We start from the raw sequence: 27,216 nt of genomic DNA, 5'->3' as shown, positions 1-27,216 counted from the left end.
TATTATTTTAGTAATTTATTTGAATCCTTTCTCCCCTCTTGCCCACCTATCCCCGCTTTTGTGTTTTCTCTGCTGTTTGCTGTGTCCACCTCTAGAAACCCTTTTATGCCTGGGCATTCCCCACCTGACTCATTTGCCAGTAATTTCCATATGAGGACTGTAATTCGAGTCTAGTATTTGGTTGAGCAGACTGCAGTGTTAAAACTTACCAGGAGAGGGCAACTGTCGAATCATTGGATCCCAGATGATGAATCCTGGATTATGTGAACAATTCTGTTTCAGATTATGCCAACAAATATGTTTCCTATGGTTATAAATTTGCTAGAGTCTGTAGTAATTAGATCAGTGGATAATATGGATTGGGTTATGCAAAAAGTATCTGAACCAAGGTAAATCTGTTACATTCAAGGCCAAGAGGACATTCATTTACTAGAATTTTAGTCTGTTGGAGCCCATTAGTAGCAGTATTTATTTATTGAGAGAGAGAGTCTTGCTCTATCATCCAGGCTGGAGTGCAGTGGCGCGATCTCGCCTCACTGAAACCTCCGCCTCCCAGGTTCAAGTGATTTTCCTGCCTCAGCCTTCTGAATAGCTGGGATTACAGGCACCCCCCACCTCACCTGGCTAGTTTTTATATTTTTAGCAGAGACAGGGTTTCACCATGTTGGTCAGGCTGGTCTCAAACTCCAGACCTTAAGTGACTGGCCCACCTCAGCCTCCTAGAGTGCTGGGATTACAGGCATGAGCCACTGCATGCGGTTGTCCTTCATGTCTGGTTTATTTTACTTTGCAAAGTGTCTTCAGGGTTCATCCACATTAAAAAGGTTTTTTTTTTTTTTTTGAGATGGAGTTTGCTCTTCTATCCAGGCTGGAGTGAATTGGCACCATCTCGGCTCACTGCAGCCTCTGCCTTCTGGGTTCAAGTGATTTTCCTGCCTCAGCCTCCTGAGCAGCTGGGATGACAGGTGCCTATCACCACACTCAGCTAATTTTTGTATTTTTAGTAGAGAAGGGGTTTCACCATGTTGGCTAGGCTGGTCTTGAACTCCTGACCTATGATCCGCCCACCTTGGCCTCCCCGAAGTGCTGGGATTACAGACATCAGCTGCCACACCCGTCCTACAATAACAACTGTCTGCCTTGCCTCCTAGCTTGTCCTGCTCTGATTCATTCATGCCAAAGTGATTTCTCTAAAATCGAGTAAGTTTTTTCCTTGCAAAAAAACACTTCACTGATTTTCTGTTGTCTTTCCTCACCATTGCTGAGAGGTTTTGTTGTGTTGTAGCCTCTTGCTACATTTTTGGCATTTTTTCTTATCTTCCATCATATTTCCTCACACAGGTAGGTTAGTATTTTAGTTTAGTGTGTAGTTTAGTGCTCAGTTAATCCTGGGAAACCACTCTGTTTCATTCCCTCACTGGAGTTGGAAACCCAGGTGAAGGTCCTGAGATTTGTTCTTTTACAATGTTTGACCTTTATTATCTGCCCTCCTCCTCTAATTTATCTTACTATCCTTTTTATTTTTGGTTGGCAACTGTGGGGAGGTGGCTGCCTGCCTCTGTTTATCAACACCTATTGCTTATGGAAAGTTCTGTGAACAAGTAGCCAGGTTTAGGTTAGGAAACTGGCTGTGGCTGAGTTCCAGGTGAATTTTTCGAGGTCCAGTTGGTCCAAATGTTTGTGACATGCAGTCCCAAGAGGCCATGGCTCTTGCTGTGAAGTGTGATGTGTTTTATATATCACACATTAGTTTTTATTTGTCGTAAGTAGGAATCAGAGCTCAGTTCAATAGAGGCCATTGGCAAACATCCCAAACAAGGACTCCCTCACTAAAATAGCTTAAAATATAATTATACTGATGTGGTCCATGGATTTGTGGTTTGGTGTGCATTAGCAGCAATGAAGGGCTACACAGGCCTGGAATTCGGATGAGAGGCTTTAGCTCAGTTGACTTTAAGGGAGCGCTGCAGGAGATCATACCCCTCTTACCGACCCCACCGTTAATCTTTTATGGCATGGAGGGCCCTGGAGGTGTGACTCTCTGATGGCCCATGGCAAACAATCTGCCCTTAGCCTTCAAGGAATTTTGCTGACAGCCTCCAGCTGTTAGTGCTGTCAGGCTTTGCCTCCTTGGAGGCCATGCTTGTCCCATGCTGCGTGTCCTTAAATTTTGGTAACATCTCTTTCTCCTCTTCTACCCCTCCTCCACCACAGTAAACACAGCTTTTTGAGGGCTGGGACCATTTACCAGTGAAGTGGTTTATAAAAAGGAGGTGTGCATCTTTCAGCTTCACGTTGAGTGTATTGGAAATTCTGTTCACTGATCTAATTCTAAATCTCCTTGGTGTTTCTTAAACTAGTTTACTATGTCCACAAAGATTTGTCCTGCTGTAATGGGAAGAACAGCTAGTCTGGGCTAATCATAGCATCCATATCCACGCTAACTGGTTTATGAACTTAGGTAGGCAAATCACTTGACCATTCTGGGTCTGGTCTGAAGGCAGAGGCAGTAGGACTAGGAGTTGAATTGTCATGCCAAGGTCTCTGAGCATGGGTGTGTCTGTCAGAATTGTCATTGCTCACTCTGACTTCCAGCAGCTGACAGGCAAGGCCCTAGCAAGCTCTTCAGCCTCCTTTCCTTGCTAGAGGTGCTGTTTTCCCTTGAAATGGTCAAGCCCTGCAAATAGTTTCTATAGTAACAGGTCTCTCTCTTTTTTCTTATGATGCAGATTTTTGAAAAGGTTTATAAGAAATGTTCTTGAGATCTGTGGTCTCCTTTGATTAGACAGGATATTGTTGTCGCTTCTACCAAAAGACTAACCAATTGTTAGTTTTAGTAGTGCTTGAAGTTTTAGTTTATTAATAAAGCTTCATATAAACTAGAAAAGGAGTGGTTGGGTAGAATAGTAATACCAAGAAAACTAATATTCACTGTTGGTATCATGTAGTTTTAAACTTTAATTTTTTATTATGTAAAACCTTCAAACGTAAAAGTAGCCACAATCATATAATGGACACTATATACTTGCCACCTAGATTGAAAACTAACATTCTGCCATGTTGGCATAGTTTATTCTTTTACTGATAGTAAATCAGAGACACCTATTTAGATGTAAAATGCCACCCTAAAAAGTGTTTTTCATAATAATTTACAGCATCCTTAGTAAAATTAACTTTTCATTCCTTCATATCATCTAATACCTAATATATATTTACATTTCCCTAGGTGTCTCAGATGTCTTTTACTAATCATTTTTTCAGCGAGGACCTACTCCAGGTTCTTACATTTGCATTTGATCATGTTTTAATCTGGAATAGTGCCCACCACCCCAACCCCTGCCACTGCCTTGTCAGAGAGGTCAGTCGTCCTATAAGGTATTTCACCTTTGTGATTTGTATGCTTATTTTTTGTGGTTTTCATTTAACTTCTCTATCTCCCATATTCTTCCTAACTGCAAGTCAGGTCTAAAGACCTCACTAAATTTGTGGAAAACATTTTTAGCAGGAATGCTGTTTACTTCATGCACTGTCACAACTGGGAGGCACTAAGTATTTGGATCTTGAAGATTTAAAGACTTGTAATTGGTTTTTAAAAACACTGTTTCACTGGTTTTCTGGGATAAACTTCTCTAGAGAAGTGCCTTTTTTAAAAAAGGCTTTTTTTATTAGTTCGAAGATTTAATGGGATTTTCTTTTCCCCTGAAATTCTTCTAGTTTGATTTCAAAAAGTAAAGGTCAATGTAGCATTAAATTTCTGAATTTTTCCTCATATAAGCCAAATAAATAGTTGGTGAAACAGTATTTTGTGACCGATGTGCCCACCTTGGCTCTGGCAGTCTCTGGACCATAGACCACTCTTTCTGATCTGCTCTCCTGGCTGACAGGTTTGACCCTTTCCTCTCCTTCAACTCCTATGTTTATAACTGATTTTACTTTTCTTTTAAAAAATCAGATTTGCTGTCTTCTTTTGCTTTCATCAGCTCTGGGCCTTGTCTAGCCTTAAACCAGCATGAAAAGGCAGGCCCTGGGCTGACTTCAGCCTATAGTAACCTTGACGCATATTTGTTGAAGGTGAGCTCTCCCCTTCAGTCCATACTTTTAGTAGGTTAAATTCAGCCCAAGATTTAGGCTCTGGTCTGGAGTCAGAAGATGGGTCAAAATCTAGCTCTCCCACCAGCTGGTTGGCTTTTCTTCAGCAGTCAGCTATTGTTTCCAAATGACAGTATCCATTTCCTCATCTGTAAAGTGGGGACAATAACTGGTTTTGATTAATACAGAGTTGTGGTAAGGCTTGAAAGAAATTACAAACTAAATGCAAAATTTAATTTGAAAAATGCTGTTCAAGCAGGAACTCACATCCAGGAACCAAATGGATGGAGTCCAGAAATCCAGATGTTTATGCCCAAGAAAAGCAGGATTTTATCCAGCTTTTCTAGATTGTCAGGGTCCTGACGGAGGATGAGATGGGACACCCAGAGATAGGAGGTGCTATTACCTGGCTCAAAGAGGTCCTGGAGTACACTGCTTCTGGAGACAAGTACCACTAGGGTTTGACAGCGCTAGTAGCATTCCAGGAGCTGGCAGAGCCCAGGAAACAGGATGCTGATAGTCTTCAGCAGGTCCTCACTGGGCTGCTGTGTGGAACTGCTGCAAGCTTACCTTTTTTTTTTTTTTTTTTTTTTTTTTTAAATACAGAGTTTCACTCTGTTGCCCAGGATAGAATGTAGTGGCACAGTGTTGGCTCATTGCAACTTCTGCCTCCTAGGTTCAAGTGATTCTTGTGCCTCAGTCTCCAGAGTAGCCAGGACTACAGCCACATTCCACCACACCCAGCTAATTTTTGTATTTTTGGTAGAGATGGGGTTTCGCCATGTTGACCAGGCTGGTCTTGAACTCCTGACCCCAGGTGATCCACCTGCCTTGGCCTCCCAAAGTACTTGGCATTATAGGCATGAGCCACCGTGCCTGGTGCTGCAAGCTTTCTTCCTGGTGGCAGATGACATCATGGATTTGTCCCTCACTTGCTGGGGGCAGATCTGCTTCTGTCAGAAGCCAGGTGTAGGTTTGTATGCCATCAGTGATGCTATGCTTCTGGAAGCATGTATCTATCACCTGTCGCAGCTCATTACCAGAACTTGATAGAGCACTTCCTGCAGAGTTCCTGTTAGACTGAGATCAGGCAGACCCTGGACCTCAGCACAGCCCCCTAGGGCAATGTGAATCTTGACAGATTCACTGAAAAGGGGTACAAATCTACTGTCAAGTATAAAACAGCTTTCTACTCATACCTTCCTGAAGCTGCAGCCATGTCTATGGCAAACTTCAATGGGGAGAAGGAGCGGGCCAATGACAGGAAGATCCTGCTGGAGTTGAGAGTTCCTTCAGATTCAGGATGATTACCTTGACCTCTTTGGGGAACCCAGTGTCACCACCAGCAGAGTTTGTACTGACATCCAGGACAACAAATGACAACAAATGCAGCTGACTGACAGTTTGTTGTCTGCAACGGGCCACTCCAAGGACAGCCCCAGATCCTGCAGGAGAATTAAAGGCAGAAGGAGATTGAGAAGGTGGGCCAGCTGGAGGCATTGTATGAGGAGCTGGATCTGCTGACCATGTTCTTGCAGTATGTGGAAGATGGTTACAGCCACCTTATGGGTCTCATCGAGCGGTGTGTTTCACCCCTGCCCCAGCCACCTTCCTGGGGCTCTCGTGCAAAATCTCCAAGAAGAAAGAGCGACCTAGAGACTGCAAGCGCAGGGAGAGGAGGCACTCAATGAATTATTGTGTAACCTTAAAAAGAAAAAAGAATAATGCTCTAAGTTAGAAGGGAATCTGGTTTCTGTTACACGCATAGACCCCTACCGGCTTTTTCCTTTTGTTGTTTCCTACTTCTATATCTTACCTTAATTGGTACTTTTCTTCCTTCTCCTTTCTAGGAAACCTCCCCACTTTTCCTTGTACTCAACCTTTAGGCCTGGGTAAAATTTTAATCTTCAATACAATCACATTGTTTTCTCTCAGGCTGCAAGTTTTCCTTTATGTGAACTGTCAGAATATTTGTCATTCTCCAGATATTTGTACACCTAGGTTTCTTATTTCTGAAGATGTCAAATTGCTTGAGGTCATGGTTTGATAGATTTGTGTTCAGCTCAGAACTATGAAAACTTGATTGTGTTATTAGACACTGATTTCTAATGAGTTAGCTGTAGGATGCAACTGGTTTCTTAAGTGATATTTTTCTAGGATGTGGGTACAGCTTTCTGATGTGAGGTCCTCACAAATTTCTAAAATTTGCTTCAGCAAAATGTAAAGGTGGGTCTTTTACGTGGGTCTTTCCTGCCCCACCTTCTATAGGTAGAGTTGGCTCCAGTTTACTCCCTGTTTCTGCCTCCACCCCACCACTGCTCCATCCTGCTGTATACAGGCCTCATGGTGTTTCATAGGAATGACATGGTGATCGTAGTGAGGGTTATAGTGAGGAATTGCCCACTGTTTTGGCTTGCTAAACAGCAAATTTGGGCCAGCAGTAGGTCTGTTTTTAACCCTTTTGTACCCTCAGCTCTCAAGCCTGTATGCTGCCACCCCAGCCGGTCATCAGAATCACTTAGATTTTAAAGAGACTTATCCTGGGTTCATCAATACACATAGTAAATCAGATTTTTGCTGGGTGGCTTGGGACGCTGTATTTTCCAAAGCTCCCTATGATTGGCTGTATTTGGGAACTCCTGTTCTGAAGGATGATCCCTTATCTCTTCATCTGTCACTAATGCTGGTGGCTTGCGCACTCTGATGGTACTTACTTGGATGGGATTACAGATGGTTTCATAACATCCATCTGTATGAAATCTCATGATATAAGTCAATGTAGGATGGTAAGGGATGAGCCTATTAGAGGCTTTTGAAGTAAATGGATAGTTAAATCAGATTGGCGTGTTTTTCTCTTTAGAACTGCTGTGAACCAGACCTTGTTATCACCATCTGTTTTGTAAATTCCATTTTCGGTTTAACAGCTGGATTGTGAAAGATACACAAAATTATCCAATTAAAAGACTAAATTTGGCAAGTGTGTGTGTGTGTGTTTAAAAATGACTCCTTGAATACGCTGTTTTGATTCCTTAGACAGTTTTTAAGGCTCTAATTTTGGTCTACCAGAAATATTCAGAGTAGTAAACTGAGACCAGAAAGGAGAATTTTTTGGCTTGGATAACTTTGAGAGTTAATAATAAGGTACATAATTGGCAGCCTTCAGTTTTGTCCAGGAATAAATCTAAACAGTTTAAAACAGGTACTTTCCCCTTACCTCAGTACAGAGAGGCCCTGGCCACTGCCATGGACATCTCAAAAGCTGAGCAGTGGGGCGGAAGGGGAACTTGTAATTTGGCATCAGTGTCCAACACCTCTGAGTTGTGCAAACCAGGACCCTGGGAGTCATTTAAGCTTCTCTTCTATCATCCTCTTAACTGAGGACATTGAAGCCAGGTCACACAGTCAGCACAAAGCTTGCACTAGAACTTGGGTCTCTGGACTCTGCTTTCCTTGTACTTTACCATTTCACATCCTGAACCACTGTGTATGTGGTTCCCCTAAGAGCCAGTAAAGTAATTGCATCTGGGTGGAGAGAGTATATGTGCTTTCACTTTCTCATTTCATTATTTCTACATCTTACCAATAAACTTCCATGAATATTACTGTTGTAATGAGGAGCAAAATGTTAGTAAAGATAACTTTATATGTGAAAACTTGAACTCTTGCCAAGAAACGTAGTGTTCGTGACAAGGCTGGCTGAGAGGATGAGAATAGCTCACCAGTACTGGGTTGGCTGAAGGAAACATGCATGTCAGTACTATTTTAAGGGCAGCTGAGAACATCTATTTCAATAGCTTTGGCTATATTTTAATAGCTAAGAGCAACATATGAATTTGTCTTTGCCAAAGATGAAGAGAGTGAAAATTTCCAAAATAACAAAACTTTTACTTTTTTTTTTTTTTTTTTTGCAATACGTTAGGTCTTTCCTGTTGACAAAACTACAGGTTTATGAAATAACTTTGTGCAGCATACCAAAGCTGTGCAGCAGCTCTGCGCACTCCAGCAGATGGTGTGACTGGCTGTCTAGTCGTCTTAGTTTCTGCCATTGTGTCAGTCTGTGGAATGTTTGGGTTCATGCTTATTTTGGCCAAGTTTTCCAAACTCTGTCTTGGTAAGCGCAAAAAGCTGTGAGTGTCGGAAGCGCTAACAAGAGGTGTACTCATGATGAAAGTGAAAGCAGAGAGAGTGGTTGTTTTTTTTTTACTCTTTGAATTTGTTTTAACATTGCTCTTACTTGTAGGATAAATTTTTCAAATAGGCAGTAGAAAGCAAAACATCTTAATGCCATCTTCAGGGCAGAAGACTTTGAGTTGCGGGGTGTGATTTAGGGAGGGTTTTGAAGGAGTTTGCAGCCCTGTGTGAAGCTGGCTGGGTCTTGTGTACTCCTCCTTGCCCTCCTCCTTTAGCCCCCTGATGCAAAGTTAACCTACTTTTTAATGGTGTTTTTTTTTTTTTTTTAAATGGGAAAAAACACAAAATGCCGGCCTGTGTATGAACACCTTAATTTAAAAAACATTTTTATTAATGAAATGTCCCAAATACACAAGATGGTATGAAGAACAAGTTTAATCTACACAAGATGGTATGAAGAACAAGTTTAATCAAAATGCATCGGGTTTTAACAAATCTTAATATTTGTTTACGCTTCCTAGTTATCACTTCCTGATCCAGTTATCATCTCACTACAGAGGTAACCACTATCCTGAATTGGGTCCCTTTTTTTTTTTTTTGAGATGGAGTCTTGCTCTGTTGCCCAGGCTGGAGTGCAGTGGAGTGATCTTGGCTCACTGCAACCTCCGCCTCCTGGGTTCAAGTGATTCTCTTACCTCAGCCTCCCGAGTAGCTGGGATTACAGGCATGCACCATCACACCTGGCTAATTTTGTATTTTTAGTAGAGACGGGGTTTCTCCATGTTGGTCAGCCTCCTCCCGAACTCCCGACCTCAGGTAATCTGCCTGCCTCTACCTGCCACAGTGCTGGGATTGCAGGTGTGAGCCACTGTGCCTGTCACTTTCATGTCTATTTTTACACTTTCATTTTCTCTGTATGTTTACAAACAACAGGTAACATTGTTTCTACTTAATTTAAATGGCTCATACTCTACATATCCTTCTGCTACATGCTTGTTACAGTGAATATCCTTTTAAGGATTTAGAAATGCAGCCCAAATTTACTCACTTTCATTTCTGAGTTATATATATATGTGTGTGTGTGTGTGTGTGTGTGTGTGTGTATATATATATATATATATATATATTTTTTTTTTTTTTTTTTTTTTTTTGAGTCCTTAACCTGTAATGGGTTTTCAATGGGGGTCATATTTTATTGTGAGTTTACCCAAACTGGGTAATTACTCTTCTGATTCATACTTCTCTATTTTTGCTATTACCCACAAAAGTGTGGTGACTTTTTTTTTACAGGCTATTGCTCTCTTGCCCAGGCTGGAATGCAGTGGTGTGATCTGGACTCACTGCAACCTTCACCTCCCAGATTCAAGTGATTCTTGTGCCTCAGCCTCCCAGGTAGCTAGGACTACAGGTATATGCTACCACACCCAGCTAATTTTTGTATTTTTAGAAGAGATGGGTTTTTTCACTATGTTGGCCAGGCTGGTCTCAAAAAACTCCTGGCCTCAATTGATCCAACTGCCTTGGCCTCCCAAAGTGCTGGGATTACAGGTGTGAACCACTGTGGCCAGCTGAAAATTCTTATATTCCCTTGGCTACATGAATTTCTTTGGTGTCCCTTCATTTAAAAATGTATTTTAAGGAATTGACTTGGTCCACTGTTATGGCTCACACCTGTAATTCTAACACTTTGGGAGGCTGAGGTAGGAGGATTGCTTGAGCCCAGAAGTTCAAGATCAGTCTGGGCAATATAATGAGACCCTGTCTCTAAAAAAAATAAAAAATTTAACTGGATGTGGTAGTACACACCTGTAGTTCCAGCTACTGGGGAGGCCAAGGTGGGAGGATTGCTTGAGTCTGGGAGATGGAGGCTGCAATGAGCTGGGATTGCACTGCTGCACTCCAGCCTAGGTGACAGAATAATACCTTGTCTTGAAAAAGAGTGAATCATAGGTAAAGTCAGACATATTAATTGGATAAACATGGAAGATCTATGTTTAACTCCAGTGTTGTGCATGGCATTACAGGGAACTGTAGAAACACCAAAGCCTTCAGATACAATGCTTAACCCAGCAGCTTGTAGCCCAGTGTGTTTGGGGGACGTGAGCACAAATAATCATGAGAGTAGGCATGATAAAATACAGGCTGTATGTTGGTGGAGGCAGCTCTGATGTTAGATGGTACTACGAAGGTCTGGACCATTCTCCACCAAATCAGGATAGGCTTCTTTGTTAGACCTTGAGTTGATTTAATTCCAGCCAAAAGCAAAGAGGCGTGATGCCCTAGGCACTTCTCTCTGTCTCTTCTCTTAATTCTAAAACCAGTCAGCAGACTCCATTAGCTCTTTTCTATCCTTTAGGATGGCTGCATACTCAAATGTTCCAAGTCATCTTCCACTGTCTTTTAACGCTGCTCTTCCAGGAAGACACATCCGGTGTAAATTCCAGCTTCCTCCGATAGCTGCAGTTGTTAGTGCTGATCACCAGATATCCCAGACAGCATTAATTCCTATATGGTGCGTTCAAAGGGAACTCCATTGGATGGAAATTTCCTTTTGAGGAAATCTTTCCCAGGGTTTCCTTTTACCTTTCCCTCACTTTCTCCCTAGCAGAAACAGGTCTGTTTGTCCTTAAATATATATCTATGCATTTGAGGAGGCACATTGTGAAGAGATGAAGGTTCTATGTAGCAGCACAAAACATGGAATAGTTCAAACCAGGGGCATTCTGATTCTTAGACATGGAGCATCAGGATCTTCTGGGAACTTGTTAGCAATGCAAATTCTCAGGTCTACCCAGACCACCTGAAATAGAAACCCTAGGGGTGGGGCCTAGAGATTTGTGTCTTAACAGGCCCACTGGGGGAGTCTGGAAACCCCTGTTTCAAAGGATACTTAAATAAGCACTTGGGGGCCAGGCACGGTGGCTCAATCCTGTAATCCCAGCACTTTGGGAGGCCAAGGCTCACAGATCTCTTGAGCTCAGAAGTTTGAGACCAGCTTGGGCTCCATGACGAAACCCCATCTCTACAAAAAAATACAAAAATTAGCCAGGCATGGTGGCTTGAGCCTGTAATCCCAGCTACTCAGGAGGCTGAGGTGGGAGGATCACCTGAGCCCAGGAGGTAGAGGTTGCAGTGAGCTGAGATTGCACCACTGTGTTCCAGCCTGGGCAACATAGGGGGACCCTGTTCCAAAAAAAAAGCAAATAAGCACTTGGGCTTGTATTGTGGGCTGGTCTTATACGTTCAGGTAAGAGTCCTGGCAGACTAAATACTTGAGTAATGTTACCCAGCAGTGTTATTTGTTGACGCTGCTTAATTATGAATGACATTAGAAATGCATACCTGAAAACTTACATTGTGTGGTGGTGTTATAAACACACATTTCACTTGCAGAGGCTGCTTTGGTTCATTTGTGGTTATGGCCAACAGTAGGAAACAGAATGCCTTAAATCTCCGTTTCCAGGGTTACCTTCTTGCGGCTGATAACAGGCAGGAAATTAAAACAATATATGATAGTGTACTGTTCCTACTATCTACAGATGGTAGCTTTTAGATATATTGGAGCAAAACATAAGTAAATACAGCAGGGAAACTTTATTACTGAAGAAAAATGATTTGGCTAGGTCAAGCTTATAGTCTAGGTTTATTTTAATAAAATGGAATATAGGCAACATATTAGTGTTCCATTATCACATGAAGCATTTAGCTGTATGAGGATCACTAGGTTCTCGTGCTCTCTCTGATTTAATTTTACTTTAGTGCATAAAACATTTACATGATGCCAAGGTGAAAACTATATAACAAATTATATTAGAAGATGTCTCCCTTTCATCCATAACCCTTCTGTCCTCTTCTGTTAGTACTTTATAGGTGATCATTTTTACTAGCTTTTAAATTGATCCCTCCAGTGTTTCTTTTTGCAGATAAGCATATACATGTCTGTATATGTTAATATCTCCTCCTTCCACTTTCATTACACAAAAGGTTACATACTATACTACAATTTTAAAAATTATTATTATTACTATGACTTTTAGAGACAGGGTCTCGTTCTGTCACCTGGGCTGAAATCCAGAGGTGCGATCATAGCTCACTGGAGCCTGAAACTCCTATTGCGCATTCAAGGGCTCCTCCTGCTTCAGCTGCCTGAATAGCTAGGAGTATAGCACATGCCACCATGCAATACTTTAATTTTTTTTTTTTTTTTTTGGTAAAAACAGGGTCTGACTAGGTTGGCCAGTCTGGTCTTGAACTCCTGTTCTCTAGCAGTCTTCTCACCTTGGCCTCCCAAAGTGCTAGGATTACGGATGTGCCACCGCACCCAGCCTAAAAATTAGGTTTGAAGTTAGCTTTATTAAGGTGTATCTTACCTTTTATAGAATTTACCTACTTTACATGTACAGTGTGAATTTTAACAAATATATACAGTTATATAGCCACCCATACAGTGAAGATATGAACGGTTTCCATCACCCAAAAAAGTTTCTTCCTTTTTTTTGCAGTGAAGTCCACTCTCCCACCTCTCTAGCGCTGGTAAGCCACCTGTCTGCCTTTTCCGGAACACAGGTAGTCTGCTCTGCCTATAGAATGTCTTCTTTCACACTGTAGAGTGCTTTGGAGACTCAAACCATGTTATTGCATATATCAGTAATTCATTCTATCTTATTGCTAGGTGTACTCCATTGTTTATACATTCCAGTTGATGGACATTGTCCTTTTGCTTTTTAGAAAACTTATTTTTGGGTCCTGAGTGGTGGCAGACGCCTGTAATCCTAGCACTTTGGGAGGCTGAGGTGGTCACATCACCTGAGGTGGGGAGTTTGAGACCAGCCTGACCAACATGGAGAAACCCCATCTCTATTAAAAATACAAAATTAGTCAGGTGTGGTGGCGCATGTCTGTAATCCCAGCTACTTGGAAGGCTGAGGCAGGAGAATCACCTGAACCCGGGAGGTAGAGGTTGCGGTGAGCTGAGATAGTGCCATTGGACTCCAGCCTGGGCAACAAGAGCGAAACTCTGTCTCAAAAACAGAAAGACAACTTTTTATTTTGAAACAATTTTAAACTGACTTACAGAGTTTTCATTTTCATACACCCTTTCCACACTTTCTCCTAATGTTTAACATCTCACAATGGCCATGGTACAATTATCAACATTTAATAAATGAAATTAATATTGGAGCCAGGCCGTGGTGCATGCCTGTGACCCAGCTACTTGGGAGGCCAACTTGGGAGGATGGCTTGAGCCCTAGAGTTTAAGACTACCCTGAGCAACATAGCAAGACCGCATCTCTAAAAAAAATAATAACAACAGACTTTATTTTAAAAAGTAATACTGGTACAGTGCTATTATCTATAGACTTTATTCAGATTTTCCTTGTCATTTCTTTAGTCTCCTACAATCTGACAGTTCCTTAATCTTTCTGTGTCTTTCATGATTTTGATGCCTTATTTTATTTTTCTTTTAATTTTTAAACATTTAAAAAATAGTGACAGGATCTTGCTCTGTCACCATGGTTGGTGTGGAGTGGTACAATCATAACTCATTGCAGCCTCAAACTCCTGGGCTTAAGTGATGTTCCCGCGTTAGCCTCCTGAGTAGCTATGACTACAGAAGTGTGCTGTCATGCCTGGCTAATTTTTTTAAAAATTTTTTGTAGAGATGGGATATTGCAGTGTTACCCAGGCTGGCCTCAGAATCAGAATCCTGGGCTCAAGTGATCCTCCTGCCTTGCCCTACCAAAGCACAGGATTACAGGTGTGCCTGACCTGATGCTTTCTAAGAGTACTTGTTTAGGTATTTTGTGTCCCTCAATTTGTTGATTAGGCTGCAGTTACGGATTTTGGGGAAGAGTACCACAGAGGTGATGTGCCCTTCTCATTGTGCCCTATCAGGAGCTACCTGATGTCAGTATGTCCTGTTACTGGCAAAGTTGACCTTGATCCCTTGGTTAAGGTAGCCTCTGCCAGGTTTCTCCACTAAGTTACTATTTTTCCTTTTCTGTACTCTGTTAAGACAAATTATTGCTTTTTAAATTTTGATGTACCGCGATGTGCATAAGAGATACATAGCTTTGCAACTCCCTCAATCTTAATTGTAATAATAATAGTGATAACAATAACTATCACTGCTCTGCCTGCATAGTTCTAAACACATTTAAATGTGCCCATTTAATCCTCATGATACCCTGTGAAGTAGGCACTTTATTTATGTTCATTTTATAGCCAAGAAGATTGAGGTACAGAGTACCTTGCTGAAGACCTAATAACTAGTAAGTGATGGAGCCAGATTTTTTTTTTTTTTTTTTTTTTTCCTTGATGGAGAGCGTAATGACATGATCTTGGCTCACTGCAGCCCCTGCCTCCCAGGTTCAAATGATCTTCTGTTTCAGCTTCCTGAGTAGCTGGGACTACAGGTGTGCACTACCTTGCCCGGCTTATTTTTGTATTTTCAGTAGAGATGGGATTTCACCATGTTGGCCAGGCTGATCTTGAACACCTGACCTCAGGTGATCCACACCTTGACCTCCCAAAGTGCTGGGAGTACAGGCATGAGCCACTGTGCCCAGCCTGGAGCCAGATCTTCACTTTGCCTGCCTGAGGGCTGACTTTAACATGGGCCATATGGTTGTCGTCAGAGCTTAGGATGGAAACGCTCTGATTCTTTGCCAGAGAAAACAAATGCTTCCTATATTTGATGATTCTCTCTTGTTTCTTTCTTTAAGACATTTTTTTTTTTGGTTTGTTTTTCCTTCCAGGAATATTTCTTGTGTGACTGAAGATTTTAGTAAGCTATATGTGGCAACAATACCATATTAATATCTTGGGGAGAAATCCAAGAAACTTGTGGAAACATATAGGATCTATTTTTGGTCTTCTTTCAGAAATTTTACTGAAAAGGGGCAGAATATTCAGAATAGAAAAGTGCTTTGGGAGAAGAAACACTCACTTAATTATTGACACTGAGCCTTTTTTTCCTGGGATCTTCTCAGCCAGTTCTACTAGGGGTGTCTGTCTGTCTGTGTGTGTCTAACCCTGCCATGTTCACTTTTCTTGACCACACTAGTGACTTTTCTACGACACAGTCAAATGTATCTTTGAATAGCCTGACTCAGGGTGATAACTGTGGTTTACATAATACTCAGTCTCTGTGAGCCCCCTATTCTAGGAGCAGTGGAGCCACGGAAGGTCAGGGAGTGTGGGTGGCATTTGTCCATCTTCCTGTGACTCACTCAGCCGCCTGCCATTCTGAGCGTAAAGAGCTGTAGGTGCAAAGCTCTAATGCATCCCTTCCCTTCTCTAATTCTACTATGTATATTGCATATCCCCCAAATCCTTGAAATTACACAGCTAGGTGTCTTGATGTATCTAGTCTGCTAAGCTGTCTATGTTCAGTGCAATTTTTTTCTACACACACACACACACATATATATTTTAATTTATTTTCCAAAAATGAGATCCTACTTTATTTCTTTGTAGCTGCTTTTCTCATTTGCCAATATAGCTGAATAAGTTCCATATCATAGGGCATTTACCTACAGTGTTGTTTGGGTACCCACCTATTATCAATACCTTGGCTATATTATGATTGGTGGGGATTGTGTCTTGTTTCCCTCTCGCCCTCTTCAGCATCCAGGACAGGATGTTCTTGCAGTCACAGAATGTTAGGGAGCTCAGAACTCTCTTAGGCATCATTTAATTAATCTTCCCCTTTGCAGATAGCATAGTTGAGGCTAAGTCAGTGCAATTAAAAAAAAATTTTTTTTTTTAATATATATTGTATGTCTGGCCAGATGTGCCAGAGTCTATAGCTTAGACACTGTTCATCTTCCAAAGCCTACCTAGAAAGGCATAAAAACACAAACTATAGGATTTAATTCCTTAGGAAGGCAACTGTTTAGACTAAGTCTGATGCTAGCCTACAATATATAGAATACTTTACATATGTAGAAAATTACTTGGGGAATCAATAATAGAGGTCAAGTTAACAAGTGTTTGTATCTGGCCTCGGAAGTCAGAGGGCTAAGGATTAGTCTTTTTCTCAGATACGGTTTTTTACATATTGATTATAGACAAAATACAAAGTAGAAGAAAATATAAGGAAGAAAGTGAAAGTGTCCTATTTCTACTGCCAGAAATAGCCACTGTTTTATTTTGGTATAAGTTTTCCTTTCCCCTCTCCCTTCTCCCTTCTTCTCTTCCATACTGCAAATATGTTCATAATCTTGCATTAACATTGTAACACTGTATCAAAGATTTTTAAATGTAACTTAAAGATTTTGCTACTTTGATAAGGAAAAATGTCTAGTTTTAATTTGTATTCCCTTAATATTTTAGTGAGGATTAACATTCGTTTATGTTGACTGACTGTTCATATTTATCCATAGTAGCTTTTAAATCTGACTGTTCATATTTATCCATAGTAGCTTTTAAATTCTACCTTTCTGTAAAACTGGAAATGTTACTAAAGCAAGCCTCTGATTTCAGATGTCCTAAATGATGCTATATTTGATGAAGATCATGACGAGATGGTGATAGTGAAGGACATAGACATGTTTTCCATGTGTGAGCATCACCTGGTTCCATTTGTTGGAAAGGTAAGGTTCTCTTTGTTGTTTGCCAGCGATTTAAAACATAATGAATTTTTTTTCAGTCAGAATAATTATATTTAAAATTTTTAGCTGCCAATTCCTGATATCCTGGGTATTTATAATTAAACCTATGTGGTTATTCTTTATTAACCTGACTAATAACTTGAAACTTAAAAAGCAAAAACCAAAGTAGCAGAAGGCCCTCAGGCCAAGCCTTTCATGTTAAATGCCATGTTAATTGGTTACAATAATGAGGTTAAGGCTGGGTGTGGTGGCTCACGTCTGTAATCCTAGCACTTTGGGAGGCTGAGGTGAGTAGATCAACTGAGGTCAGGAGTTTGAGACCAACCTGGCCAATGTGGTGAAACCCCATCTCTACTAAAATACAAAAAATTAGCTGGGTATTGTGGTGCCTGCCTGTAATCCCAGATACTGGGAAGGCTGAGGTAGGAGAATTGCTTGAACCTGGGAGGCAGAGGTTGCCGTTAGCTGAGATCGCACCATTGCACTCCAGCCTGGGCAACAAGAGTGAAACTCAGTCTCAAAAAAAAAAAAAAAAAAATGAGGTTAAAGTAGCATGTTTCTTTTTTTTTTTTTTTTTTCCTTGAGATGGAGTCTCTATCACCAGACTGGTGTGCAGTGGTATGATCTTGGGTCACTGCAACCTCTGCCTCCCAGGTTCAAGTGATTCTCCTGCCTCAGCCTCCCAAGTAGCTAGGACTATAGGTGTTCGCCACCATGCCCAGCTAATTTTTGTGTTTTTAGTAGAGACAGGGTTTCACCATGTTGGCCAGGATGGTCTTGATTTCCTGGCCCCGTGATCCTCCCACCTTGGCCTTCCAAAGTGCTGGGACTGTAGGCCTGAGTCACCACACCTAGCCACATCTTTCTTTCTCTCTCTCTTTTTTTTTGTAGCTACTGCAGGTTCTGAAATCCTTTACCCTTTATTTATTTATTATTAGCATCCCAACCTAGAGATGCCCTTTATTTTAACTTGAATAATGTTTGATTTCATATATATATGTATGGTTGGCATGTCATGAGCAATAACAATTGAAGAATTTCTTGTGACAAGGGTTATGGTGTTTGTGGATTTGTTTCTGTCCCTTTCTACATTAGGAAAAGTGAATCTAATTCATTAGATTCCTCAGCACCTCTGTGAATTTCTTTTGTCAGGATTGTTTAGCCCTAGTCTTATAGAGCTTTAGATCTAATCTAATTTATAGAAAATCCAGAGATTGAATGGAACAAATCCAAAAGGTGGGACACTCTGCTGAACAGCTGGCTTATTCTCTTTTCAGTGGAGAATGTTATAGGTAGGAGCACTATTTTAGAACAAAAGAGATTTAAAAGATGTAACCAAATACAATGTAAATACAAATGTGTGACTCTCTGTTGGATTCCTGTTTATACAAACCAAAAATATTTGAGTCAATTGGAGGAATTTAAATCTGAGTTAGTTATCAGATGTTATCTAGGAATAACTATTTAACCTATGTTTGAGAACGTGGGTTTAGAACAAAGAATTGTCCTGTTCCACCACCCAAATCATAAAGACTCTTTATTAATAATCTTTAAGCAGAAGACTTATAAGAAGTAGTATTATGAATACTTATATACCCATCAACTGAAGTGTTAACATTTGCTTCATTTTTTTCTTTGTTAAAGTATTGTATCTTTTCACTTTTTTATGGAAATATAGACAGAAAATGCACAAAACTTAAGGGTGTTCCTTACCACTTCAGAGATCAAGAACTAGAATAGGTGGGCACGGTGGCTCATGCCTATAATCCCAGCACTTTGGAAGGCCAAGGCAGGCAGATTGCTTGAGCCCAAGAGTTTGAGATCAGCCTGGGCTAGATGAAAAGATCCCCATCTCTACGAAATTATCTGGGCATGGTGATGCATGCCTGTACTGCCAGCTACTCGGGAGGCTGAGGGGGGAGGATGGCTTGGGTCCAAGAGGCAGAGGTTGCAGTGAGCTCAGATTGTGCCACTACATCCCAGCCTGGGCAACAGAGCCAGACTGCTGTACCCTGTCAAAAAAACAAAAAACAACCCCACAACTAGAATATGATTAGCATCCTGGAAGCTCACCTTATTTCTCTTATCTTCTTAATCCCTAATTCATTCTGTGTACCAGTTTATCAATTTATAACCTTACAGATTAGTTTTGCTTCTTTTTCAATTATATATAAGTGGAAAGAGTCTACAATATGTACTCTTTGTGTCTGGCCCCTCTTGATCTACATTGTTAGGTTCATTGATGTCATTGCCTGTCATTGTAGTTTATTTTTATTGTTATATATTATTCTGTTGTACAGACATCACAGTTTATCTGTTCTGCTCTTGATGGACATTTGTATTGTTTTTTGTTGCCTCTTTGTTTTTTTTTTTTTTTTTTTGCTATTACAAACAATAGTGCTATCAATACATTGTTGGTGTACATATGCATTTCTTCCTTTCTTTCTTTTTTTTTTGGAGATGGAGTCTTGCTCTTTCACTCAGGCTAGAGTGCAGTGGCATGATCTCCGCTCACTGCAACTTCCATCTTCCAGGTCCAAGCGATTCTCCTTCCTCAGCCTCCTGAGTAGCTGGGATTACAGGTGCTCACCACTGCGCCCCGCTAATTTTTTCTGTATTTTTAGTAAAGACAGGGTTTCACCATCTTGGTCAGGCTGATCTTGAACTCCTGACCTCATGATCCACCTGCCTCAGCCTCCCAAAGTACTGGGATTACAGGCATGACCAACCGTGCCTGACCATATGCATGCATTTCTATTAGAAATGTACCTAGGAGTGGAATTGCAGGATCATAGGGTATACCGATCTTCAACTTAGTTGCTGACCTATAGTTTTCCAAAGAAGTTGTAATGGTTTACACTCTCAACAGTATAAGAGATTTCTCGTTGTTTCATATCCTTGCCAACACTTGGTACTTTGTCTTAAGTTTAGTATGCTGTTATATATGTAGTGATATCTCTCTCTTTTTGTTAAAAAAAAAAAAAAAAAACTTTTTATTATGGAAAATTTCAAATATGTAACAGGAAGACTAACGTAAAGTTTCATGTTCCCCTCAAGTAGCTTCAACAGTTATCAGTACAGGTCCAACCTTGTTATATAGAGGTCTCCACTGAAGTATTTTGAAGCACATTTGAGATTTCTTCTAGTATTTTTCTCTAGAAGTTTTTTTTTCTTTTTTTTTTAAGATGGGGTTTCACCATGTTGGTCAGGCTGGTCTTGAACTCCCGACCTCAGGTGATCCACCCACCTTGGCCTCCAAAGTGCTTGGATTACAGGCGTGAGCCACCGCGCCTGGCTTCTCTAGAAGATTTTTAAAAATTATTTTTTTTCATTTAATTTTTATTTTTGAGACAGAGTCTTGCTCTGTTGCCCAGGCTGGAGTGCACAATATGAGCTCACTGCAACCTCCACGTCCTGGGTTCAAGTGATTCTTGTGCCTCGGCCTCTGGAGTAGCTGGGATTACAGGTGCAAACCACCATGCTCAGCTAGTTTTTTGTATTTTTAGGTGAGACTAGGTTTCACCATGTTGGCCAGGCTGGTCTTAAACTCCTAACTTCAAATGATCTATCCACCTTGGCTTCCCAAAGTGCTGGGATTACAAGCATGAGCCACCACACCTAGCAAACCTAGAAGATTAAAAAAAAATTTTTTTTTTTTAGAAATATGACCCTAGTTTGATTACAACATCCAGTAAGTTTATAATAGCTCCCTCGGTATATTAAAAAATATAAAATATGTTACAGACAGCATAACTCTTTATCACTAATTATTAATATGCATCTCTAAAATACTTATCCATTACTAGCAATTAATATACCTCTAAAATATTTTCTTACTTATCCACAGTAGCACCATCACAAACAAAAATAATAATTCTTAAATAGCATCTAGTAACTAACTCATATTTATATTTCTCCAATTGTCTCAATGTTAAATTTATTTCTTCAATTGTCTCTCTAGTAACTAACTCATATTTATATTTCTCCAACTGTCTCCAAATGTTTACTCTTGGTTTGTTTAAACAGGAATCCAATGGAGAGTCATTTGATATGTATTTACATTGCATTTGGTTATACCTCTTAAGTCTCTTCTAAAATAGTGTTACCACCCATAACCTTCTCTATTGAAAAGAGACTAGGCCAGCTATTATGTATAGTGTCCCATCTTCCGGATTTTTTTCCCTTCAGCTTCTGGGTTTCCTATAAACTAGATCAGATCTAAAGTTTCATAAAACTAGGGCTAAACATTTCTGATAAAAAGTAGTACATAAGGGCTGAGCACAGTGGCTCAAGCCAGTAATGCCAGCACTTCGGGAGGCCAAAGCAGGGGGCAGATGGGTTGCTTTGAGCTCAGGAGTTCAAAAGCAGCCTAGACAACATGGTGAAACCATGTCTCTACCAAAAAAAAAAAGCGAAAAGTAGCTAACATGGTGGCACGCACCTGTCATCTAGGTTACTCGGGAGGCTGAGGTTGGAGAATCTGTGGAACCCAGGAGATTGAGGCTGCTGTGAGCCAAGATCACACCACTGCACTCCAGCCTGGGCAAGAGAGTGAAACCCTGTCTCAAAAAAAAAAAAAAGTAGTACTTCATAGGGGTGCTGAGGACTTCATATTACATCATATCAGGGCCAAGTGAGGTGACTCATGCTTTTAATCCTAGGGACTAGGGAAGTCAAGGTGGGAAGTTAGCTTCAGGTCAATAGTTTGAGATCAGACTGGGCAACATAGTGAGAGTCTGTTTCTACTACAAAGGAAAAAAAAATTTTTTTTAATTAGCTGAGCATGGTGGTGCATACCTATACTTTTTGGGAGTCTGAGGCAGGATGATTGCTTGAGCTCAGGAGTTTGAGGGTACAGTGAGCTATGATCATGCCACTTTACCCCAACCTGGGTGACAGAGCAAGACCTTGTCTCTGAAAAGAAAAGAAGTGGACTGGGCACAGTGGCTCATGCCTGTAATCTCAGCATTTTCAGAGGCCAAGGTGGGCAGATCATGATGAGGTCAGGCGCTCAAGACCATCCTGGTTAACATGTTGAAACCCCATCTCTATTAAAAATACAAAAAAATTAGCTCAGCCTGGTGGCATGCACCCATAGTCCCAGCTACCTGGGAGGCTGAAGCAGGAGAAGGGCTTGAACCTGGGAAGTGGAGGTTTCAGTGAGCAGAGATTGCGCCACTGCACTCCAGCCTGGGTGACAGAGCGAGACTTCATATCCAAAAAAAAAAAAAAAAAAAAACAGGGAAAACAAAACAATCAGAAAACCCAGATACATCACACCAGGAGACATACAGTATCTGGTAATCCCACAATTGATAATGAAGAAGTCTTTAAAATAGTATCTATTACTGAGCAAATTAGACTCAGAAAGCAAATTAGACTTGTTCAAGAGGATAGAGTTAGTGGCTTGGCTGGAGCCCAATCTAAGGCACTGATTCTCTACTCAGCCTCTCAGCATTATATCCTGTTACTTTCTGCTATGACTTCCTCAGTGTTTGTGTTTTTGCTACCTTTGTTTAAAAAATACATTATTTATGATTTTTTTTTTTTGAGACAGAGTTTTGCTCTCATTGCCCAGGCTGGAGTGGCACAATCTCGGCTCACTGCAGCCTCCACCTCCCGGGTTCAATCGATTCTTCTGCCTCAGCTTCCCGAGTAGCTGAGATTACAGGCAGGCACCCACCACTATGCCTGGCCAATTTTTGTATTTTTACTACAGATAGGGTTTCACCATTTTGGCTAGGCTGGTCTTGAACTCCTCACGGCAGGCAATCTACCCGCCTTGGCCTCCCGAAGTGTTGAGATTACAGGCATGAGCTACGGGGCTGGCCTATTTAGTAATTTTGCAAAATGGACATTTAAATGACCTAGGATCTTAAGGAAGACCAAAAATAGTATAAACAATAAGCAAAATTCTACTTCTGCACAGAAATGTAGAAATTTTAGACAGTATAGAAGACCTTGGTTCATGGGAAAGTTTTAACTCTCTAATTTTTCTTTGAAATACCCAATATTCAGGTGCTGTTTTACTTTTTCCTCCTGCCAACCAGGAAGGCAATGAGGTGGAATTTTCCAGTTCCTAAAGCATAGTGCTAATGGATGGGGGAAAAATCACTAAGTACTACTAGATCAATTATGTAAATAGTAAGTGAACAAAGAAACAGTGTTGGCAAACCATGATGCTATTGAGTCTCTTAATTTTACACTTGCTCTTAGTCAAAAGGTCAAGAAGTGATGAGTCTCTAATTTTATATTCAGTTAATTGATTGTCTGCAAGTGACCATTTATTCTATTAGTCTTTTAGAGAACTAATGTTTTTGATACTTAGTATTTGGCTTAAAAAGAGGTAACCTTTATATTTGGTATTAATTGGTGCCATTTAAGATGAAAGAAATGGCCTGGCTGTATATTAGGTTCTATAAAACTTGGTTCTTAGGGTGCAGCTTCTTACCAAGCCATGTTGGTAGAGGTGTCCTTTATGTGCTCTTAGGAAGATGGTGCTCTCTAGCAGCTTAGAAACCAGGAGGCCAAGCATAAAATGGCATGGAGACCTTCTGTGGTGCAGGGCTTCGTGGTGGGGTCTTAAGGTTGCTGTGATGTGTGGAATGGCAATACTTAGGTTTACCATTTCTGCCATTTAAACAAGGCTTTCCTGTATACATTTTAATGTTGAAATGAGATCATTTGCCTTTTCTTGAGAATGTTTCTGCTCTATAAAGAAGAGACTTTCAGATTTGTGTCGAGAGTTTAACTTCACAGGCAAGTATCAGGGCCATGCAGATGACTCTTGAACAACATGAATTTGAACTGCATGGTTCCACTTAGACATGGCTTTTTTTTTCAACCAAACACTGATCAAAAACTGTAAAGTATTTGCAGGATATGAAACCTGTGTGGCCAAGTTTTCATATATGCAGGTTCTGCAGGGCTGACTGCAGGAATTGAGTATGTAGGATTTTGGTATACACAGGAGTCCTGGAACCAATCCCCTTCGTTACTGATGGACAACTGTACTTTAAGTTTGTTATTTGATTAATGGACTCATTCTTAAATATTTTTCTTTTACTGCATTTATGTAATTTAAAAAATATGTATATAAGTGTTTCATTTTCTAAGTCTTAACAGTTCCAGATGTTTTCAAGGTAATATACTGTCATGATAAGTTACATATAAGTATACTATATTCTTTCTATTTCCTTATTTTGTCACAAAGAAGGCACTGTATTTTCACTCAGCTCATGATTTCCATCTCTTCTCTGAAGGTCCATATTGGTTATCTTCCTAACAAGCAAGTCCTTGGCCTCAGCAAACTTGCGAGGTAAGTGTGACTGTGCAGTGAATAAGAATACAGGTTTATAGGACCTGCCCTTGTCTGTTACGGATCCATCTGATTAGGCTTTCTCTCTTAACCAGTATGGATCTAATTTGGAAGTCACATTGCAACTTAAAAGTTTCTAGTTGCAGAGGCACAGACTCAGAGGGCCTAAAACACAGATGCCCCTTCCTTCTCGTCCCCTATTGCCTGCTCCCTCTTCTACTTCCCACGCTTTCTTCCACTGATCCTGGAAGTCTCAGCCCATCTCTTTCTCTGCAGAGCCTTCTCTGACTGGAGAGGTCCTGAGCTTCCCTTCAGTCCAGTCATATTCTTTAAGGGGGTTTAGCTAACAGTGAGGGGTTGGGGAGGAAATTGGGCAGGGTAGCTGTGGTGCCTTGCCCTCAGACTTGTTGTCAGGCCTGAGGGCTCTACTATCCTTGTCAAGAGGAGTGCTCACCTTCTTTCCTTTCATCCAACACTGCTTTCAGACTTCCTGTGGGATCCCCAGCCTCAGCCCTGCCTTCCTCTGCCCTAGATGCCTCCAGTCATATCTCAGGGGTCCTGCAGGCCAGTCAGTTTACATTTAGGCTCTTTGTTTCTGCAAACACAAGACTGTGCCTGTCTTGGCTTTGCTCGTCCTTGTTCTGATACAGTGTTCACTCTCCTCGCTCTCATTTCTTTCTTTCCTGCTATAGTCTTTTCTGTTCTTTATCCTGTGGGTTCCCGCCTTAAAAAATTCCTTTACTGCCATTTTTATTTGGGTTTTAGGAGAGGAGATGTACATGCATGTTCATCTGTGTTTAACTGAAAGTCAACATGGGGGGGTTTATGTTCATATATCTCTGGTAGGCCCCAGCCACCAATATTTTCTTTGTATAAACTTAGTGAATTTGGGGTGATGGAGAAAATACTGGGAGGTATGTGTAGAGAGAGAGTAAGTTGAGAACAAGATGAAGAGGTGGGGTAAAGTGCTTCTATTATTCAAAAATAATCAAGCTAAATTTGAGGTTATATGACCATATCACAATGGAAATAAATGAGTCTCGGCTGGACACCCATCTTTTACACCTGTAATCCCAGCAATTTGGGTGGCTGAGGCAGGTGGATCACTTGAAGTCAGGAGTTTGAGACCAGCTTGGTTAACTTGGTGAAACCCCATTCTACTAAAAATACAAAAATTAGCTGGGTGTAGTAGTACACATCTGTAATCCTAGCTATTCAGGAGGCTGAGGCAGGAGAATTGCTTGAACCCGGGAGGCAGAAATTTCAGTGAGCTGAGATCGCGCCACTGCACTCCAGCCTAGGCGATGCAGTGAGACCCTGTCTCAAAAAAAATAAAAAAGAAAAGAAAAGGAATAAATGAGTTTCTGTGACCAGCTGACTGTGCTGTGGCTCTGATGTGTTCCTGTTTCTTTATGAAGACCCTGGGATTTAACACAGTTGTGAAATGCTGATCCTCATATTTCTCAGTTCTTTGTTGAAATCTGTAAAAACTACCCCAGCAATCTGACAGCTGCCCTCAACAGTTGTTCCTTTTACTTCGTTTTCGCTTCCACTTTCTCATTCATTTCCTCTGGGGATCAATGAGAAAGATGGTAGAAGAGACAAATTTAACTTCCCCAGTTTCTGACCTCATTTCTGCTCAGCTATTTTGCTATTAGGACTGCTTGGCACCATGAAAGAATATTATATCATAGCTGTAATTGCTTCACTGGAATAAGGCTCTTAGCACAAATCCGGAAACATTCTGGCTGCTTGCATGTGATCTGTCCCTGGTGGCAGTGCCAAAAAGTTGCTGAGAAAAAGTGTATTGGTAGTGATTGGGAGAAATTAATCTTACTATACTTTTTATTAACAACTCCCTTCCCAGTAACTTACTCTCAGCTAATAATGAATTAAGCCAATTTCATGTCAACTATGAGTAAAAGTATCTTTACTAAAATTGGTTATTCTTACCATTTTATAATATACAGTCTAAATTAAATCAGCATGCTTACTGTGCAAACATAGCTGTAGACCCAGTCCCCTGGGACCCTCCCTTCCAGCAAGATTGCCAACCCTATTCCTTGCCCATATAGAAATTCTGGCACTCCTGACGCCTATAGCATACTGTCCATATGTGAAAGGTGTAGCAGATAGTTTTCATACTGTAAGAAAGCTTGGCATATCACATTAGGCCTTGGTTTTAATGTAAAAGCCTTTTCTGGAAGACCAGCTGTTGATGATGATGATTTTTTTTTTTTAATTAAAAAATAATAATGATGGGGTTTCTCCATGATGGCCAGGCTGGTCTTGAACTCCTGACCTCAGGTGATCCACCCACTTTGGCCTCCCAAAGTGCTAGGATTACAGGCGTGAGCCACCGCGCCCGGCCTGTTGATTATGATTAACACTTTATGGGAAATGCACTCTAGAGTGATTCAGTGACATCATACAATAAATGGCAACCTGGTGGTAGAAGGAAATAATATTAGTTATTTCCTTTCCAAGTGAGAGGAAAAGATCTCAAATAATTAAGCTTTTATGAAACAATAAAAGGAGTTGATTATTAGCATAGGGATTTGTCCCTTAAACTAATAGGATTAAAATTTAAGAATAAAATGGAACACTAAGCCAAAGAACCAAGTGTAAGTTGCTTTCAGATAGTTGGCAAAAAATTGGAACAAAGGGTCTGTTAAACAGAAAAGAAGACTAAAATTTTATCCAACTGCTTATTCCTTATAAGAAGTAAGAATATTTAGGGAATGAAGAGGAATAAAAGCTGAATGTCTTAGCAAAACTTTGCTCATTTTAATCTTGTATGTGAAGTTTGTTATATGCTTGCCTTTAAATGAATGACCTTTCAGTGCCAGTAAAGTCAAATAGCAAGCAGTAAAGCCTTAAGTAACAAGAAAATGCCAGAAGTGAGTTGATCTGGTTCAACTCTACTAGAATTCTAGAATAAACTTAGTTTGAATAGAACTTTCTTTTGTGGCTGTTAAACATGTATTCATTTTCTTCCCTTAGAAATAATTGAGTGTCAGCTGGGCACAGTGGCTCATGCATGTAATCCCAGCACTTGGGGAG

General features: G+C 40.7%; 1 protein-coding gene and 1 pseudogene across 1 annotated transcript in view; one reads left to right on the top strand and one right to left on the bottom strand.

The window, feature by feature from the left end:
• GCH1 (GTP cyclohydrolase 1) overlaps positions 1 to 27,216 on the top strand; it is a 50,231-nt gene that overhangs the window by 9,774 nt on the left and 13,241 nt on the right. Inside the window, exons 2-3 of the mRNA XM_035260573.3 lie at positions 16,708 to 16,817; positions 24,098 to 24,153. Of these exons, the coding sequence (XP_035116464.1) occupies positions 16,708 to 16,817; positions 24,098 to 24,153 (166 nt within the window). The remainder of the gene's footprint in view (positions 1 to 16,707; positions 16,818 to 24,097; positions 24,154 to 27,216) is intronic.
• Positions 24,515 to 24,629, bottom strand: LOC118145411 (U6atac minor spliceosomal RNA; annotated as a pseudogene).

This window comes from Callithrix jacchus, chromosome 8, assembly GCF_049354715.1.
Source record: "Callithrix jacchus isolate 240 chromosome 8, calJac240_pri, whole genome shotgun sequence".
In the NCBI taxonomy this organism is placed as follows: Eukaryota; Metazoa; Chordata; class Mammalia; order Primates; family Cebidae; genus Callithrix; species Callithrix jacchus.
Note: the sequence above shows the minus strand (reverse complement) of the source record. Positions and strands in the feature narration are given on the sequence as shown.